This window comes from Pygoscelis adeliae, unplaced genomic scaffold (assembly GCF_000699105.1).
Source record: "Pygoscelis adeliae isolate BGI_AS28 unplaced genomic scaffold, ASM69910v1 Scaffold67, whole genome shotgun sequence".
In the NCBI taxonomy this organism is placed as follows: Eukaryota; Metazoa; Chordata; class Aves; order Sphenisciformes; family Spheniscidae; genus Pygoscelis; species Pygoscelis adeliae.
In genome coordinates, this window is record NW_008825271.1 from 2,520,328 (window position 1) to 2,540,252 (window position 19,925).

At 39.1% G+C, this 19,925-nt stretch overlaps 1 protein-coding gene across 1 annotated transcript in view; it reads left to right on the forward strand.

Moving 5' to 3' along the window:
* The window catches only part of SNCA (synuclein, alpha (non A4 component of amyloid precursor)), a 68,174-nt gene that overhangs the window by 9,700 nt on the left and 38,549 nt on the right, over positions 1-19,925 (forward strand). The window contains exon 3 of the mRNA XM_009329763.1: positions 5,683-5,828. Coding sequence (XP_009328038.1) covers positions 5,683-5,828 — 146 coding nt within the window. The remainder of the gene's footprint in view (positions 1-5,682; positions 5,829-19,925) is intronic.

The window sequence follows — 19,925 nt, forward strand, 5'->3', positions numbered from 1 at the left end:
TAATATCACAACACAAATAAATGATTGAGAAGTCAGTCAAGAGTATTTTTAGTAACAAAACTGAGCATCTATGATAGTCCTTCAGAGTTGAGCCTCAGGCTAAACATGCATGTTCTTGTTAGGAGGCTTGAAATCTCAGCTTGTTAGACCTCAATTAAGAGAAATATTCAGAGGGATCATTACCATAACCAGTAGAGGATTGCAGTAGAATGAAGCACATATATCTAATATCACAGATGTGGGAACAGCAACTGACAGCACTAGCAAGCAAGTTAATGGAGGTGATGTTCACCAAGCTGGGCTGTGGTAGAATAAGTCAAGGGTATTTGCACATGTATGAAACTTCCTGAAGCACTGGGACTCTCTAGTAGGCTAGCTTAGTGAGGAATTTCTTTCCCTCCTCCTGAGAGAAACACCTGGTCCCGAATGCTGTGAGTATCCATCTTTATCTGATTGCAGTATGTGTAGTGAGACAGGAAATTTTAAGTAGATGAATAGAATTTTTGACAGGTTTGAAAAGATGTTAAATTCAGAAAAGTTACTGCAAATTTTAGGCAAAACAGTGGTCACTCCTCACCAACTTTAGGAAACGGATGACACAAAGTGAAACACCCAAAGCTTGGGAATAATGGGTTCCGTGCCACAGTTTGCTTCCTTCTGGCCTATTAAACTGTTTGAAAGGAGTTCGGCTGTTGAATGAAAATGGAAAATGAATAGAGGACATGCAGGTTGAAATGTGGCAGTGAGAAGAGGAGACCTAATGCAAAATACAGGGAGCATGGTTTCTAAAATGAAACAGTATGGGCTTGGTAGTGTAAGAACAGAGGAATTGCTTGGGTACATATTTTAAAAATAAAATTTAAAAAACTGCAAGTCTATGAAGAGTTGCTCTGGCAAGCAGAGAAGGTAGGTAAAAACAGATTTGGGTTCACTGTAGCGATGCTATGAGATGTAATATGAAGACACTGAGAAATGCTAGTGAAGTTGTCTTAGAAATCAAATCCATTTAAATCAATGCTATTAAAATTGATGTGACAAAACAGCCTTTTAGGGCACCTGTAAAGACCTACTTGTCTCTCTTCATAAGACTAGGAGTTCGCCAGCTCTGGTGATCTTATGATGCACCAGGGTGTTAATATCATGTGAAACCTGAGGTGAAATAACACGTTTTGTTACGTGAATAAAAATGATTCAAGAGGTTGGAGACAGTCAAATGCAAACTAGAATCACAGATCAAAATGAGTGTGTGTTCACAGTTGTGCAGTCAGTCCTTTCTTACTGTCTGACTTCCAAGGTCTTGCTAGTTTTGCTATTTTTTAATAGTTTGTGGTTTAAAACCCTTTGCTGGTGAAGGGACTGGGAGCTGACACACCTCAAAGTGCTGAACAACTAAATACGCTTTTCGGTCAGTTGCTTTCCAAATGCAGAAATACTGGACTGAGATGTTTCTTGCTTTAAACAAAGTATGACCTGATGGTACCAGGTTTACTGGCATCGAGACACTCTAAAATGAGGATACCAGGCTGTGATTCACAGGAATACGGCGAGCATGTTATTCATCAGGTCACCCATTCTCAGAACTTCGGAAGATGAAGCAGCTTTGCTTATTGGTTTTATGGGGTGTTAGCTTGCGTATCTGACTCGCCTGCCTAATTAACATGTCTACTGGCCTTTGACCCTAAATGCATAATTCATCCGTCTTGCTTATCTCCCAGGGATAAGTATCGAGAAATGTACAGTATCAAAGATTAAATATTTACGGTCCATATCCTGATAATCAAAGTAAAGCACTGGTTTGTACGAAAGATCAGGGCCAAAAAGCCCTTGATACTTCAACGACCTGACTGTTTCCTGAAGCTGAGTTAAGATACAATATTGACAGTTATGAACCATAGTCAAGTGTTTTGCTTAATTCTTTTATCTGATCACTCTTGTATTTTTTAACATTCTTAGTCACTGGTATTTGTTGTGTTTGTTTTAACTCCATCGGGTACCTTACAGTAAATTGTATGAATTAAAGAACCCCCAATGTATTTATGGCTTCTTTGTAAACGAATTCTTCAAGTACCTAAGGCAACCTTGTTGTCTGAAATATATATTCAAAAGTATTTTTAGTGCAGTAAGAGTAATTTCATTAATTCAGAGAAACCCTGTGGTTTTCATCCACTTTTATTGTTCAAAATTAAAAGCAACTAGTTCTCATTTTGAATTGCTCCAAAGGTTTCTCATTGATATCGTATGTTACAGTTGTCTGTAATAAGTAGGGGAAAAAAGCTTCAATGCTAATAATTTTTGCACAGTGCTATAGTCAGCATTAGAACTTCAGTTTCAAAGTTAGCCTTGGCATGGGCATTGTACGCAATCCCAGGATCGTTTACTGGAATGGACAGTCTCGGCATAGATGGACAGAAGTAATCAGGCCATAGCATGGCAGAGCTTTGCAGAAGCTGGTTTACTCTGTTTCTCAGCACTGTGATGCAAAGCAGACATCAGCTTTACAAAGACTTAATGGCTTAAGATCATTAAACAACCTGGTATTCAGATTAATTTAATTAGTTGGTATCAATCCCCTGCATTCTGAACTGATTTCTTTGTGCGCACTTAAAGCTTTTCCCCTGTTACTACTTAGTGTAAGCAATAAAATATGAGACTGGAAACCTATTTTGTTTTTATTTCTCCTGTCACTAGGGTTCCAGAGCTGAAGGGTCACCAAGCTGGAGCTTATTTATTATATTTGGTAATAGGGACTGGTAATAGGTACCAGTGTGAATAGGTAATATTACCACTCTGGTAATAGGGACTTTGATGGTGTCTATGTATTCCATAGAGACAGGAAGGAAGACTCTCTCCTACTAGTATGAGTGCTTTTGCAAATCTGTGCTATGTGTGTAGTTTACCGGATTTATTGTCATGGCTCTGATTTCTGAAGCAGTGTATGAGAGATCTTTCATGCTACCTTCTGTGTCAGCTTTCTTAGGCTATGTCTGAAATAGAAGCAATCTTAAATATACTGCTTTTGTTACTGCTTTTATCAGGTATCTTGTTGTTGTGCCAGTAACAGTGCTAGCAGCCTGATTCTTTGCTTTTTTGTTTTGTTTGCATGTACCATGCCTTTCCTAGGGTAATGTGTTTCTGGGAGGAGAAAATAGGCTTCAGACAGAGCTTTCCCGAAATGCTTCAATAGTGGGAACAGCAGCCACTGGATAGTTGCTCTTGGTAGGTGGTCGTACTTGCCATGACAACATAATCTGAGAAATGGGATTTTAATAGTGGCATCAGGAGTTAGGTGTTTTATATTGCAGCATCCACAGTGCACCCAATTTCACTCTATTTCTTCACAATTTTGCTTTTGAGGTGCATTTTTTTAAGATCTTGAGATAATGAAACTAGTTATGACTATTGACAGTGAACACAGTGCAGCCATGCTTTATCATTTTATCAGAAGGGAGGAGTCTGCTTAAGAGTGGCTGAGCATGTGATCCTTTGTCAGCATCAAGCCTGCTGAATTTGTCTGTTTTAAATGTTCTGCCATTCAACTTATTTTGGAAGAAGGAGTTTTCAAAACAGTGTATGTCACTTCCTTTAAAAAAACAAACCCCGAAGAAAAAATATATACATAAAAAAGGACCTTGATGTATATATCTTCTGTTGGGTTTGTTTTCTTTTTCCTTCTCTCCCAGAAAAGAAATGACAGACAAAAAATAAAAAGCAATACTGAAACTTACCCAAAACACATCTCTTTTTTTTTTTTTTTTTGTTGGAGAATATTACTTACCTTAAAGCATATTTTTGCAAGACGCTACTTCTTTACATAGCTCTGTTTGAGATTTCTTCTTGCTATTCTAAATAATATGAAAGTGTTCACAAGTTTCCATCTCATAGTGTTACTCAGTTTGTTTCTGAACGACTCTGTGCACAATCAGATCTTAATATTCTTTGGAAGATATAACGTGTTACTAGGACACAACCTTGAGCTATGCGTTTGCAAGAACTAGTGAAAAACTTTCTATATAGACTTCATGTGTAGGATCCAGAGCTTTTGTAGTCTGTAGGTGGTAATAATGAAATAGGGCATCTTAATAGATATCTTCCTGCACTATGTCAAACCTTCCCTGAGGGCAACATTTGCTTTTCAGCAAAACCCATTTTTTACTTTTTTTCTGGAAAAAACATGGCCATAGAGTACTGGATGGATACAATGAAATTTCTTGTGGATTTATATCTTATTAGCATGTATAGGTTGAAAGATCTTTGGAACAGGCTGTTTTTCTGTTTCTAGTTTCAGACAATATATAGTCCATTGTTGTCCTGCTCTATAATGAAAGCTTCTGGTTTTGGTCATAATAGAGATAATGCTCAATGGGTTACTAATTTTTCACTTTAAGTTAGTTAGAATGAGTGCTAAATGATCTGCCTCCATTTTCAGTCAGCAGATATTTATTATTTGGGTCTTTAAATAACAACAATTAGGAAGAAGCTAGAAAGGTAAACAATGTGCCTGATATGTGATTTTTATTACTGTCAATCATAGCAATCTCTGCTCTGTGCCCTGTGATATGGACAACTGATATTCTTTATGTAAGGCATTAAAGAAATCTAATTTATCCATAGAAAGTCTTCTCTTCATGTGCGCTTCCCAAAAAAGTCTCTGAAAGGGTGGCCTATCTGCCAAGTAGAATCCATCCCGTGCTCATAAAGGGTGCAAATAGAGCTATGAATAAATTTTGTGGATCAGATGGGATTTGGGCTGAAGGAAACTATAGGATTAGTTAGAACTACAAAGCTGTCCAGTGGATGTTTTTGAAGAACTGTCCCTTGTTTAGATGAGTAAATGCGGGGGTTTTTTTTCTGAAAATCTGGCCATGTAACTTTAAGGCATGAAGTCATCCCATCTCTTTTCTTAGAGCAGTTTCACTATAGTGCAGGCTGCTGTCAGAAAGAGCCCTTGGGGATGAAGGAGCGGAAAGAACCCAGTAATATTCTGAAAGGTAGAATGGCAACCATTGATGTATATGTAGGCTAAATGAGTTGTTGTTTCCCTGGGGCTTGGAAGTTAGCTATTAATTCAGTTTGCCTAGGCATCTTTGGCATTCAGTCTTTTTGTAGATTAGTATGTTATGGATGGACACATCAGCAGTGGGGCGAAAATCTTAGAGAACCAGATAAAAGGTTGTGTTAGAAATTCTCTGAGCAACAGTAGCTCTGCTTATTAATCAAGTATATTTTAAAAAATAAAAGACTAATTAATGGATTTTGAGTCTAATGTAAACAATATTCTCTTCCTTGCCCTGTAACATGCAGTAAGTGTTTGGTGGACTAATTGGAATGCATTTACAAACTGGGATATATTGAATGCAATTATTACACATTACACAGTGAGTTGGGCATAATAAGGGCCCTTAAGTAATGACTTTTCATTGCTAAAGTACAACTAGACGTGAATGAAAATGTCCAATGTCTCCCATGTGAAAGAAATTGAGCCGCAAATAAGACCTATTTTTACCTCTGTTGCTCCAGTGTTACCAGATGGATAGTCTTACTTCTTAAGATCCGCTTGGGGTGCACGAAGTGTAATGGCCTTATGGCTCTTCATGATGTTGGGCTGTCAGTGATAGATACGATTCTCTGAAAAACTTACAGCCCCCAGAGCCGTAATGTGTTTTTCCATCTTCTGCTTCTCAGTGGCTGAGAAGACCAAAGAGCAAGTGTCTAATGTTGGGGGAGCTGTGGTGACAGGAGTGACGGCGGTGGCCCAGAAGACAGTGGAAGGAGCAGGGAACATTGCTGCAGCCACTGGCTTGGTGAAGAAGGATCAGTTGGCCAAACAGGTTGGTTTGTTTACAGTCTTTTCCAGATGAGGAAGTGAACGATGAGCGGCCTCTCTGAACTGAAGGGCAAATGGAGTGTTTTCTTTTGTGTCTGTCAGTGGTATGAGTGCAGGATGATTTGTGTTACGCTAAACAAACGAACAGCAAAGGAAGTATCTGCTGTTTATAGCTTGTATTTTGAGTGACCTGCAGGATTTGGGAACTTGAGTACGATTGGACATCTAGCTTTGCTATTCAGAAAAGTCTTAACAAATTTGGATCACTGTTTAAAGTGTGATCTAGTGGTGATTCTGAACTCAGCTGCCTCCAGTGGGGGCCAGCGGCTGTAGGATCGCTGTACAGTTGAAAGGGAAGATAACTATTTTTCCAAATAACTCAGGATTGAAAAGCAACCCGCTAGAGCTGAAAGGTCAAACAGCAAACCTCAGGTTTAACAGCAAAATTTGTATCCCCTGCAGATGAACAGCAGAAGGGATCGTGTACCAATCCACTGACTGGTTAGATACATTGCATCTAAAGTCAAGATTTAGCTGGAGAGTCACTATCTTCCATGAATATAGTGACATGAACTCAAAAATGCCTCCAACTATTCTGAACTCTTCAGATTAAATTTGCTCTAGCTCATCCTAAAAAACACCCTGTAGATATTTTTATTCCAGCACTGAGGTGAACATTAAGTATTTGCACAATACCATGAGTTACTACACTTCTGTTGCTGGTACACTGCAGTCATATTCTTCCACTTACACTAGGTGAAAAGTGACCCCAGATAGCTGGTGGGAATGATGCTTTCCAAAATGTGTATAGTGTTGTTTGGACACAAAAATAACCCAGAAGAGACAAATACCTCCTTTTGCACTGTTTTCTGTATGAACATTTAGGTGCTAGAAAAAAATAGAATTATGAATAATATTAGTATTTGCACAAAAATATGCATGTCATATGGATTTAGCATGAAGAAGTTCTATGGTGTATCTTATTTCCAGTTAGTGTCCACAGGAGCTGTTAAAATTGAATCCTTAAACTCTTTTTTTAATCCTTATCTGTTACTGAAGTGTATTCCTGTCTGTCTGGCAAATCTGCTTGGTGCTTCAGTTTGTGGGGGGGAAAAAGGGGTATTACATTGTGGTAGGCATTCACTCCACCATGGTGGATTGGTCTTGAAAACATCTCACAAGTGGTTTTGTTCTCTTTCAAAGCAGTTTTCCGGGGAGGGGGGGGTGCTGCTAGTCCTTTTTTTTTGTTCAGCTATAAGTAAAACGTGGCCATGGCCCATTGTAAAAGCTATGTTGAAGATTTACAAAATCGAGTATCTAATAAACTGCCAGGGGATACATGAGTATGGCCTGGCCACAGTAGTCTATGCCCCTAGTTTCTGCTAAAGCTCTTTTGTAGTTTTACGCTGAGAATATTCTCTTCTGTTCATAGCTCTTCAAACTCAGCGTCATAAGGATCATCATTGCTGTAATACGCAATTACCTACTTTAGTATTGGCCATACCTAATATTTTTTTATCTTAATGTTAATATATACACATTGATCCTCATAAAGTATGACGCAAATCTCTGCTGACTTTCATTTAATTCTGTTTTGTATATTGTTAGTCTTAAATATGAGTCATGATGGCTGTAACAGAATAAAATCACATCTGTGAAGTTAAAGAATATCCATAATGCATATGCATATTATTCCACAGCCCTATAAATAGCATCATTATTCTGAACTGGTGCTTTGTTCTTTAGATATGCAAAACCATTCATTTGATTCTTGATACTGGCATTTTTAGACTGGGATTCTCTGTTATCTACGCAGTATGGCCACCTAGCTGATTAGTATCTACGGCTCCTAGCGGACTGCTCTGCATCTCTGTCTCTTACTGGTTTTGCAAGGGATGAATAACCATTTCAAAAGTGTTAAAATCAAAATTGAATTGTGTAAAGACATTCTAAAACCTAATGTTTTTGCATTCTGTGCAGTTCAGAGGCACATGAGAGAGATTTTTTGCTTGGATTTTCTGGGTAAACTGACAGTTGGGTGGGGACCAGGCGTGGGCATTCAGAATACCGGTGAGACACGGGTCCCTTGCAGGAAACAGGGTGAGTCTTTCTGAAATAAGAGAAGGTGCCAATCAGGCACACAATCAAAATATCAGTGTAACTTTGTGTATTTTATCTCTGTAAGGTTATGTCTTTTAAGGCTGCGATATCGCTAGTCTCCTCTAAACTGGGAATAAGAGACCACGACTAGCAAATTCATTCCTTGAGCTTCAGCATGGCTAGCCAGTGCCTTTGGCAGATTATTCTTCCTATGGACATCTATTTGGAGTTGTCCTAAAGCAAATGGCTGGGTATCCCATGTGCAAGATGAACACTTACCTTGCTTACACAGTGTAAGCAAGTCATGGGATTTGACAGGGAATTGCAAATGAAGCATATCCATTGAAAGTGGATAGAAGCATGATTACAGGCTATTTTTCCACAGAAGGCTGAAAGGCATTAGCCAATAATCTGTTATTTTAGTTGGCTTCTAAACTTGTGACAAATTATTTCTTCCAGTTCGCATGGACCCACATAATCGAGTCCAAATCCTCTAACTGAACGTAGCAAGCAGTGACCTCCTGAGGCCCTTCCAACCCGAATTATTCTGTGAACTGCTATGAACTCAACCTCCATGCAACTGGAGGAGTTTGCTTATTTGCCATCAATTACAGGATCAGGGACTGAAATAAATATAGAATCATAGAATATCCCATGTTGGAAGGGACCCATAAGGATCATCGAGTCCAACTCCTTGCTGGGATCAGCTGTTTCCAAACATGTGTCTGGAAGCCCATCTAAACTAATGGTCGTTGCTGGGATCTGCTACTAGGGATCTTCTCGCCTGTGTGAGAGCCTGCAATCTTGCACGGTGACTGGTATTTTTCTTGTGCCGTGATGGAAGTCTGGTCTTGACTGTCAACTAATTGAAAACAGTCGTAGTGTTTCTTCACCTGTGGGTACAACAATATTTATGCAAAGGAAATACTAAGGAGATTATGGGTAAAATGCTTTCTCGAGAAGTTTGTCCGAGGTTGCCTAGTGCAGCCTTTAATACTGGCATGCTTTGGACCATGAAGCACAGGTTTAACCATCCAACTGAGGCCGGGCTGGAGGGCTGCTGTCACACCACTCCGTCACCTGCCTGCCCCACAGCCAGTGTGAGCAGGCAGTGCGGAGTGACAGCTGAGACTAGTGAGTGACAGGGCTGACTTGATAGTGCCTATCTGAAGACTGCCTGGGGGATTTATGCCTTGGCAGAAACTCACTGCTTAACACAGCAAGGGTAGTGGCAGTTAGTAGGCTTGAATTAATTATAAAAGGGTTAACATACTGCAAGTAGCATTTTAATAAGTGACAAAACAATTCTTAAGATTATTTAGATTCCAAAAGTTTTCATGCGTTGCCAGCATGCATCTACTCACAAATTTTCTGATGGACACTAGCATTTAGCATACAGCCTATTAAAAATGGATTAAGTCTTTATAAACTAGTTGTAAATTTGAGCCTAATTTTAAAACCTGCCCGTAATAATACTGTTATTTATAATCATTGGGACTCTTCCTGGAAGCAGAAAAGAAGTTGCTTCTCTCTTTCATGCTTTCTTCCCTCTGTTAAGAGAAGATAAGCTGAAGTACTGGGTTATACAGATAAAACATTTATTTTAATTTTACTCTGTGTCTGTGCATGTTTTATTTCTGTGTACAGTGTGAGTGTGCTTCTAAATTAATTGAGCTAAAAAAAAGGAAGATTAATGATAATTGCATTTACTGTAGAAATGAACGTGTTTTTTACTAAGTTAAGAAAGCTGTGGAAACCTTTGAATATTATATTTTCAGCTCAGCATGAACGTATAAATCCAGATAGTGTGGAAGGGTACTAGCTAGTGAATATCTAGTGTATAATATGCCTGAGAACAAAATATGGATTATGAAGTTTATTATTTTCAGATAGGTAATTAACTAATTGAAGTTCTTAACCTCACTAAATTCATGTCATTTGGTTCTATAGCATCTCAAGAATAAATCAGTTGGTAAGTTCTATGATTTCTATGGTGAATAATTTTGTTTATACTGTTTTAGCACCAAAATCCCTAGTCAAGCTGAAACCTCAAGGTACTTTGAGTACCATGCAAAAATATAGATTTTTGTGTGCTGTAGATCTTACTAAAGCAAATAGAATAGCAGGCCTTGTCCTTACCATGTTTGGAATCCATATGATCTATATGGATCGCGTTTGGTATCTATATGTGCTAAAGCCTTTTTCCTTCTAGAGTGTCTCAATTTAACATGTTTACAGTAAATAGCACTGTAAACACAAGCATAAAATTACAGTAGCAAATAACATGTAGATAGGTAATACACTTACAGAGCAGGTAATATAGCTCATTGGTTCAATTACCAAGCTTTCAGAGAAAAAGATGACTGTAAGTGGGAAGACAGTCAATTTGGGCATTAGGCATTTTTTTTCCATAGAAAATATTATTTAACTAAAAGCCCTTGCTAATTGCATTTAATATGAAAATTAATACAGAAGAATGAAGGCGATGGCAACTTTGCTATACCTTCTTCCCTTCCTTCCCAGCCTGTATTTCCTGGGACTCCTTAGAATTGAAACACAGTCTTAGCATAAACATTCAGCGCAGTGGACCCCACAGGTATAGGGTATTTCTTGTCTTACTACTTTTCTTGGCCAGAATAGTTAGTCTTAAGAACACCTGATTTTTACCATGGACCATTATACATTGCTTAGAGCCAGGGTGAATCCACTTTGGGGAATCATCATAATCAAATATACCAATATGTAGGAGCCTTTTTCATCCTTTTTACAGGGAAGCTCCATGAGACATTGTGCACTGCTGAGAATAAAGACATGATGAAACACCTTTTTAATTTTGATGAGATGAGAGCAACTCAGTTTTGATTAAGACACCCAGCATCAGAGTGTACTCCAGCCAGCTATTATTTGTTCATTTGGGCAGTCTTATTGGGAGAACGGATGTAAACCCTGTAAGTGTCTCTGAAAATTTGTCTCTCTTTCAGTGGCAGAATGGAGGCTTCTCTTCTGCTTTATTAAACGCCCACTTTTGAAATGCAAGCAATACCTCATCTTCCAAAGATTTCTGTTTTGTCTTTCTGTGAACTGATTCCTGAGTGTTCCCAAAGAAGTTTTAATTACCACCTGTAATTTAAAAAAAAAAAAAGCTGAATATGAAATCTTTAGTTTCTGCACTTTCCATTTTGAATTTTAAAAATGCAGAGATTGGTTTAGAAATCCTTCTGTAGAAATCTTACGCGGAAATAACCAGAAACTTAGGATTGACATTTGACTTTTACTGAAGTGATCTTGGGTAGCAGTCCCAAAGTTTAAATGTCCAACATTAAAGTTCCCATCACTGCTTTAGTAGTCCCCTTGCTACCTGCATATAATATAAATGCCTTGCTTAGTACTTGAAAAAGCTCAGAGAGGCATTTTCTCATTTTGTCTTTTTTATCTTTTTGAGATATATTTTGCATATTTTATTTCTTACTGTGCCATAATACTGACATGCCACATGGAAAATTCTTGAAAGTTTTAAAACTGACTGTTTTAGTGTGCTTTTTTGTAAATAAGGTTCCAGAAATAGGTCTAATCATGCCAAAAATTTGGGTTTAGGTGGAACCATGCATTTTGATAGAATATGAATATCTCCTAGTTTTCTGACCATTTTTATGCTCAGCACACTGTACAGGATGCTTGGCTTATTGAAGGATCACTGTTCCCTGTCTCCTTTCCAGTCTGTAGGTGAGTCAATTAATCTTGAAAAGCTTAGCTCAAAAACACAAAGGAAAAGCTACTGAGCAGAGATACCCAATTTCCTTCTTCAGAAAGGGAATTAGGGAGTTTTTCCACCTTTCCATTACATTTTATGCTATTAGCCAGCTGATGTCCCAAAAGGCTAATAGACCCCAATGAAAAGCAGGACAGTAAGTGCAAGTTACATGAGACTTAAACTGTTGTTCTTTTGTTGGAATAGCAGGTTTATTCATCTCCCCTAAGATTTTGGTGTGGTAAATGCAGAAATAGCCTCCACCCAATTAACTTCTGGAATGGATGCTTTTTTGTAGATGCCGTAGAGCAAGCAGGCCGCAGGGGTGCAGCAACATCTAATTGCCCTCCTCAACTACTTCTTGCCATTTATGGCTTTAATATAAGGTCACAGTAGAGAATGGATAAGTTTATGATTAAATATATGTAATCTAGATCCCTAGCAAACCTGCCAAGCAGCCAGAGTTCTAACCCTCTACGCTTGAGCCAAGCAGTGCCAGTTCTGCCTTGCGGTTCAATGCAGAGGGTGGGATTTTTGGTTATTGAGGGTGAGCCCGACCACGGTTCTGATGTGACACTCTTGCTTGGTCTGTAGGAGCAATTACAGCAGTGGTTTGGAAAGCTTGCATACTGTGGTTTCTGGTAGGATAACTAGCAGACAGTAAATCTTCCTCAAGGAAGACAGTGTTTTAGATGATGTATAGGAGAAGGCCTGCTCAGGTAGTCACAACTGAACATCAATCAGACAATACTTGCTTTCACATTCCTATTTAAATCATAACACATGAAGAGCACATAGTTTGAGATAGGTTTTATTTTTTCCCTTACCGTTTTATTTCTTGATCTATGCATAATGTATGAGTGACTGCTGCAAAACAGAAAGGATACTTAGCAGCAATTAGCAATGTTTCCTTTTTTAATGTATGTAGATAGATTGAGAGTGGAAGAATGAGGAGAGAGATTCCCTATTAGGGGATCCACGTTGCTCAGGAGCTGAATCACAGAAGACCCCTCTTAAGAGAAAGCATTTGTTAGCCGTTTCTTTGAATTCATGAAGGAAGTGGGACTGTCAGTGAACTGACATCTTTCTTTGATTGTAGCGTAGCTGGAGTGATTTATTTTGGTAGGGCCTTTCTTACTGGTCTCAGAATTAATGGTGGTGTATTGTATTAAAACATCTGTAATGAATCAATTCTGTAAAGCTATTCCATATTCTTGAAACAGGAAACTCTGATTTATAAATCATAAGGCGCCCATAGGTAGGCGATATTAAGGTTTTGAATCTGCTTTATGTACACAGTCAAATCTCCCCCTCATGACAGTGCACATGTGTTTTGGATGGGAAAGCTCAGGAATCATCTAGGTTGTACAGAGGTATGAATGTCAGTAGACTTGTGAAATTGCATTACGATCCTGTATGAATGCTCTGTATTGGAATGCAAGTGGCTTTGATTCAATGATTTGTAATTTGTTTTCAAAATAAATTCAACAATTACAGTTGAGGCCACTTAATGCAGTTTCATTAATACAGTTCTGTTTTCCTTTGGTGTTTCCACATGGGCAAGCCCCATGTATGTAGCTTAGTATATGTTGATACTGCATAATGGCACCATAAAGAACAGTACAGAGTGCTTGAAGCAGGCTCCAATGTTTACAAGCAACTTTATTTGGTGAAATAGGCTAATGAGGCCCACAGAAAACAGGTTGATAAATAGGAAGGCCACAGAAGTCACAAAGCCAGCAAGGAAATCCCATGTTTTTCTTCTACCTTTCATTTGCTTTATGGTAAGATCTTACCTGTCACTTCCTTCTCGGCAGGTATGTGCACATTCTGGACATGAGTAGCTTAATTTTATTTCACTCTGAACACCACTATTTGAAATATTTAAAATTAGGCTGGGCAAGATAGAGATGAATATGCACAGAGAATAACAATACTCGAGGGAAAAAAAAGATGGTGAAAGATGGATGACTCCAGGTAGGAGTGCTAGAGTTTCTGTGTTTGTTGAAGAGAGTGCTGAAGTGCTGGGAGGATTTTGAATTGCAACCTGTGCTTGGCCGCCCTGGTTAGCAGAGAAAATGCCTTTCCTGCTGTGGGGCATGTTGTCAGTATTTTTTCTCAGGGGGCAAAATAGCAGTACTTAAAGGAAGACCATGTTCTCTGTGTCAAAGCATTTCCATGCATTGACATCTGTGACTCAAACAGAGCTTGAGCTGAGTCACAAGGGAAGAAAACTTATGTAGTATTATCTAAATATCCTGGAGGTTATTGCTCTTCATTAATTCAGGAACAAATGCAAGTTTAATGTAAATGTCTGAGTTTTCCTGGTTTCCTAATGGCTTTCATGCTGTGAGATAACATTCTAGTGCAGACTGATGTTCTGGGTCTACCTGCTGCCTTCACTACTTCTGACCATAATGTATTCCTAATTACCTGTGGAGGAATTAAGTTGAGCTTTTGGGTGGCATCATATTGCTCTTTGTTTTCTAGCAATTGCTCAACCACACATTTAGCTTTGACCCTGGAGAAATAAAGTACCCTCATCCTTAAACTGAATGTGCCTATCTCCGGTGGTCTCCAAGAACAAGAATTGTTTGCTAGCTGATAGAAGGGTGAACACATTCTCCACTAGGAATTGTTCATATGACATGATAATGAGATAATATTTGTAATATCTATAAATAGCAGAACACAAGTTTTCATTTCTTTAACTCGCAAGGGAGAAGCAAAAGATGCTCCCCATCCTTTTACCTGGAGACTGACTTTTTATTATAAGGGTTTGCTTGTCTGCAGTCTGTGCTCTTTTTCCTCCCTCTTGCGTTCTTTACTCCGGTCTCCTTCCACCTCCTATATCCTCGATCTCCAGTTTCCTTTCTAATTAACCTAATATGCCCTTGTAGCACGTTCCAGGCTGCTGTGTTTGTCTCCCCTGTGTATGTACGGCCATTGCCTTATGCAAGTCTCCCAGGCTAATGTGGGACCAGTTCTGTTTCACTGTCTCCCAGTCTTTCCTATGCATCCATCTGTGGGACTTCATGCAGTACTGAGAAATGTTGGTTTGGTTTTTTTTTCCCCCTGCTGTAAATAGTTGCCAATCCCATGTTAAATATTCAGGAAGGTGCTGCTTGCTGAGAGGAATATGTTTAAGTTCGTTTGGGGATGATTCATATTCATGCCAACTATTCCTGTTCTTGCCCGCTGTTGCACGAAAGATTAAGCTGTTTCAGATGGGAAATAGTTTTACGTAACCCATGATAGTTGGGCAAACTTAATAGTGGCATTTTTGTGCAACTTAAGGTACAGGTTTTATAGGCTTACAAACGTTACTGGGTTACAGTAACGGTCTCCTTAGCATCTTCTGCCATGTTTCAGTGTTCCTTTCCTCTGCTGGCCAAGATGAAGTGTGCAAGCCTTGGAAGGTAAGGAACTTAAACGTGATTCATTCAGTGCCTATCTGGAAGTCATTATCTTCAGAGGATTTGTGATGATAGCTGGTGCTATTTGCTGATATTGTAAAAGCCAAACGTTGCAGCTGGCAAGTTTTTTTAGCTAGCAATGAAAGTTTATGGTGCTGAAGTGACATTTTGGCAAAGCACTGCAATGTGTGTTTATGTCTGCCAGTCTCTATTCAGCAAAGTACTGCAGTGGGATGCTTAATAGGTACAAGTGGCAAATTGAGGTCCTGGATTGATGTAGTGATGAGGGTTGTATAAACTTCAAAATTATTCAGGACTGAAGTGTGGAGGAAATACCTCTCTGTGGAGAAATAGATTAATATGTATTTTCAGAATATCAATCCAATGTCATCTCCTAAAAACCAAAAACAAATAAACCCCACCTGTAGGTTAAGAGGAAGGGGAAGAAGAAAGAAGGCAGAATGCTTTTATTAGGATTACCTAATTACTGGCAGTGCTGTTACTACTATTAGTAGAAAGGAAGCTTATATGAGGACTAGTGATAATCAGCAAATACCAGTGGCATATGATAGACATCATTTTGGTGGCTATTTTGACCACTGATAGAACTTCCTAAAGAATCTGTGGGTTAATAGATAAAAGCTTATATGTAGCCTGTTGATGTCTGGGACTTCTTCAAAGCTGCTAGCATATAACAAAAGAGATGACCCATCTTTTGTACAGTAAACTGTCATTAAACTTTCTGGCTCTCACCTGCTTTCAGATGTGTTAAATCTGTCCCTTAGGGAACGTTAAGTGGCCTGTATAAGGATTATTGGTAATAATTTTTCAGTTTTTAAGTACTTGTCTCAGTGTTTCAAAAGCTTGCGTGATATATCTGGAGGCTGGAATTTGTTATTGGAGAAAGCTACATTGAATGTCTCAGAAATATATCTGAAAATTTAGATTGCAAACCTTTTTTTGCCAGTGGCTTGTCTAATGCAAAATATTCCCTGTGAGGAAACTGGAGGTGTAAGCTGCTAAAGCTGTCCTCTAAAAAAACCATGCTTTTTGCAAGAGTGAAGCAGGCAGAGAACCCGATTCTGAAACATATTGGACATATTGATTGCCCTCCAAGCTTTTGGTTTTAGCTTTCAGAGCTGTTTGGTTGTGCTGTGTTAGCACATGCCCAGGAGGTTTGCTAGGCTTGGGTCAGAAAAGTCAAAATGAAGCTCAAAATGAGGAGACACAGCCAATAAAGAACTCCTTTTGCCCTGCTTAGTAGGCTAGCTACGAACAGAAAAAGGAGCAGTCTGTAACTGCGCTTCCTTCAGAAGCACATAGAACAGGATTTGTGCCTTTGAAGCTGCTTAATCCCTCTGTCCCACCTCCCACTCCATCCTGTGTGGAAGGGGCATCGCCTAGAGGAGCTGATGCCTTGCTGGTATTATGTCAGTCACGCATATTTCTTCTCTGGGGCTGTGGGACAAAGCAAAGGCTCTATGCTTTTTTTGGCCAACCTTTGCTATACCTTTTTATTGTAAAATGTAAACCTTTCTTCATGTGCTATTATATGTAAAGAAGATACGTGGGGGTTTTTTTTCTTACTAATTCCCTGTGATGGTTTTAGGGCCCGCAGGGTGTGCTCTGGAGTGGTGTGAAAAATTCAGTTAGGGTGTCAGGGTGAGTCACTCATGAGAAATGTGTTCTTATCCATAGAGACAGTATTTCTAACAAGGAGTGTCCATTCATGCTGAGGGAGGGAAGATGCCAGTGGTTGAAACAAACTGTCAGATCTAAAGAAAATTATTTTTACAGCTAGAAATGCAAAATGTGCTTTGCATTTTGCAAAGGGGAAGGAAATTACAAGGGCAGCAGAGCTAGGGTAGAGAACACTTTTAAGACTTGGAGCTTCTCAATTTTGTGTGAGCCTTTAGGAAGGAGGCTGGAAGCTGTAAAACCTGTTAGCAGTTCTAATATTGAGAACTGACTATGAGCTTCTAATTGCTTCTAATGTGAAATATTTATAATTAATTAAGCTAACAATTTATAATCAGTTAATACTTTAAAGGTGTTGAAATATGCGGTTTAATTCTAAGCATGTATGCAGTCACTGGCCAGTTCGGTAGAATTTATATCCCTAATGCAATTTATAGATGATAATGTGCGCATGAAACGCTTATGCTTTGCCTAATAAATATACTTATGGCAATTAGATAATAACCTTACACTGCGGCATCAAACACTTCGGTTCATTACTTAACACCCAGCATATCTTAGCCATGTAAGAATTGCACTCTAAGATGCTTGTTTAACCCCTGTCTGACTTAACTAATGCTTTGTGTAGTTGATCTGAACAAACGTTTCCTTTCAGATTCCTAGTAGCATCAGTTTTAATGGTTGGGTCGCTTTTAATTTTGTGCATGCAATATTTCATCTTACAAATCCCTCAAGATATAACTGACAGAGTTCAGATAGACATACCATATGTAAATTATTTTGTAAAGAAAGATCAGAGATCAAACAGAGCTGAAGGCTGAATTAATTTCCCTCTCTGGAGAAAATTATTCTAACAGGTCAAGAGAAAAGTCACTGGAAAGGTGATGTAAATATGAATGTGTTTCGCACAGATCCTCAGATGGAAGAAAGAGTTCCCCTCTCCTCCTCATCGCTACTGTGGTCTTAGAAGTTTGTCTGAAGTGCATTTGCTGTGTTTGTTGCTGGACCAATGCATTTAGCAGCTAAACGTGCTTCCTTGTCCACAGCATGGAGACAGGCTATGTACTGCCCCGTTACAAGCATATATTTGCATAACAGAACTTTAAAGCGTGAGGGCAGGAAGGATTAGTGATGGCTGTTGTAATAAAGTGTAGCACAGGGTTGTCAGACGAACAGGTAGAAGATGGAAACTTCTACTAGGAGCTTTGTTCATGTCAGTTGTTTCCTTTTGTTAGCTTAGAATTTATAAAACAGCCTCTTGAAATGAGGATGGCTTTTTTTTTCCCCAAACATCATTATTTCCAATAAATTTTTTGTGTGTCCTTTTTAAAAAAATAAGTAATAGCTAATCTAGTAGCTTTGAAGGAGGGCATGTGTTCACGTACAGCTGACCTGCTGTCTAAACCAGAGTAGTGAACTTGCTTTTCACGGTCATCAGCATAATGTTTCCTTCATAGTCTATTTTTGGAAGGGGTGGTGCACTTATCATTCACAGGAAAGGTAACGGATTTAGCAGTGCTTCTTTCCACCTCCTACACACCATCTATGCATCTATGAGATGGGATTTTTAAGTCTTAGTTCTCTCTGCAGATTTTTTCCTGAGCTTCATTTCAGATGTATGCTTTATAATGCGGCTGGTTGGGCTGCTGTAAATGCCTGCTGTTGTCCAAACTGAGAAATAGGGGAGGCTGGGAGAAGTAATGAAACCGGTTTAAAAAGCAAAGCTCACACCTTGCGTTGCAATCTATTTGGAGTGGTATAAATGCCTTGATGACAGTTAAGATGAGGGTAGTGGGTTTGTTCGTTCATCTTTTCCTGGCTGCTTTGTTCCTTAGCTCAGTTCTATGCCTCTAGATTTTGTGTAGTACATAATGAGAAGGGAAGCAACTAAACAGAAGCCTTTGCTGGCCTCCTGAAGGAGAATCATGCTTGGCAATTCATCTTGGTATGCAGACTACAAGAAGAGAACATTGAGAACTATCGGTCGTACTTGAAATAAAATGGATGAGCGTAGCTGGTCAAGGGGTCATCTCCAAGTTAGCATGTTCTCCAGACTGTTAAGGACATTCAGTTACTTCAAGTTTTGTCTGTGCATCTTGACCTGAGAAAAAGGTAACTGTTTTGACCAGGACAGATGGTGCTAAACCCAACCTGGCAGCGTCCATTGACAAAATGCTGTTGAAGGCTGCTAGGCTGCTGACACACCTTGTTTCTGCTGGTAAATCTTGTTAGCCTGGTAGTGTATTCTTTGTGCTAATTGTCACAACGCCAAATATGTAACTGTGTTATTTCGGATGGATTACAGGGTTGGTTGGCAGGTAAAGTTTTCTCTTTAACTCTGTCACTGCTTGTCCCTGCAGCTCTGAAATTTGTGCTGCCACTATATTAAACAACTTGATCAGTTCCGTGATGCTCTTTATCCTTTACAGGTAGAAATCAGAAAGAAAATTACCCTTATGTCGGGTGTTGTGTATAAAGTTTGCAGGCTGTAATGTCCATCCCATGTCAGGATCTGTTCCTGTTTTAGAAATCTTATGCAAATTTAGCCGAAGACTGATCATAGCTGTGGATGCTCTGTCAAAGGCTCTCTTGATTTCAGGAGGAAGATGCACAGAGGATTAGGACCTGGTCAGAGCTGTCTGTGGAATGATAAAGTTTCAAGTCTTCAGGTTTTTAAACACTGATTTGTTTTTTCAACATTTTTTTTTTTTTTTGAGAGAAAGCAAAGGAAGATCTTTCTTAGAAAGTACCTGAATAATTTAGGTGAATGTGAGGAAGTCTGCTCAACAGTGTTTAGAGTAACTCTCTACATAGGGCTTGGCGTTCACAGTCATATGCTTCTTAGTACCTCTGCCACCCATTATCCATTTTAGCCTGTGGTAAGGGAAGAATTACTACCAAGCTATCCTTTGGGGGCAAGAAGAGACAGAAGGCAAGTAGCTTTAAATCTAGCAGCATGCGTTGCTGTTCTAGGATGTGCAGCAACAGGTTTCTCTCTCACCTAGTATTGATACCCCCTCTGAAATGCTCTGAGGTTTTTCTCTGCATCCTCTAGTTAGCAAAAGTCTATTTTGTGGAGACAAAGCAGATGGTGGGGATGAGCTGGGTTCAGGAAGGATGGAAAGACTGGGTAGAGGAG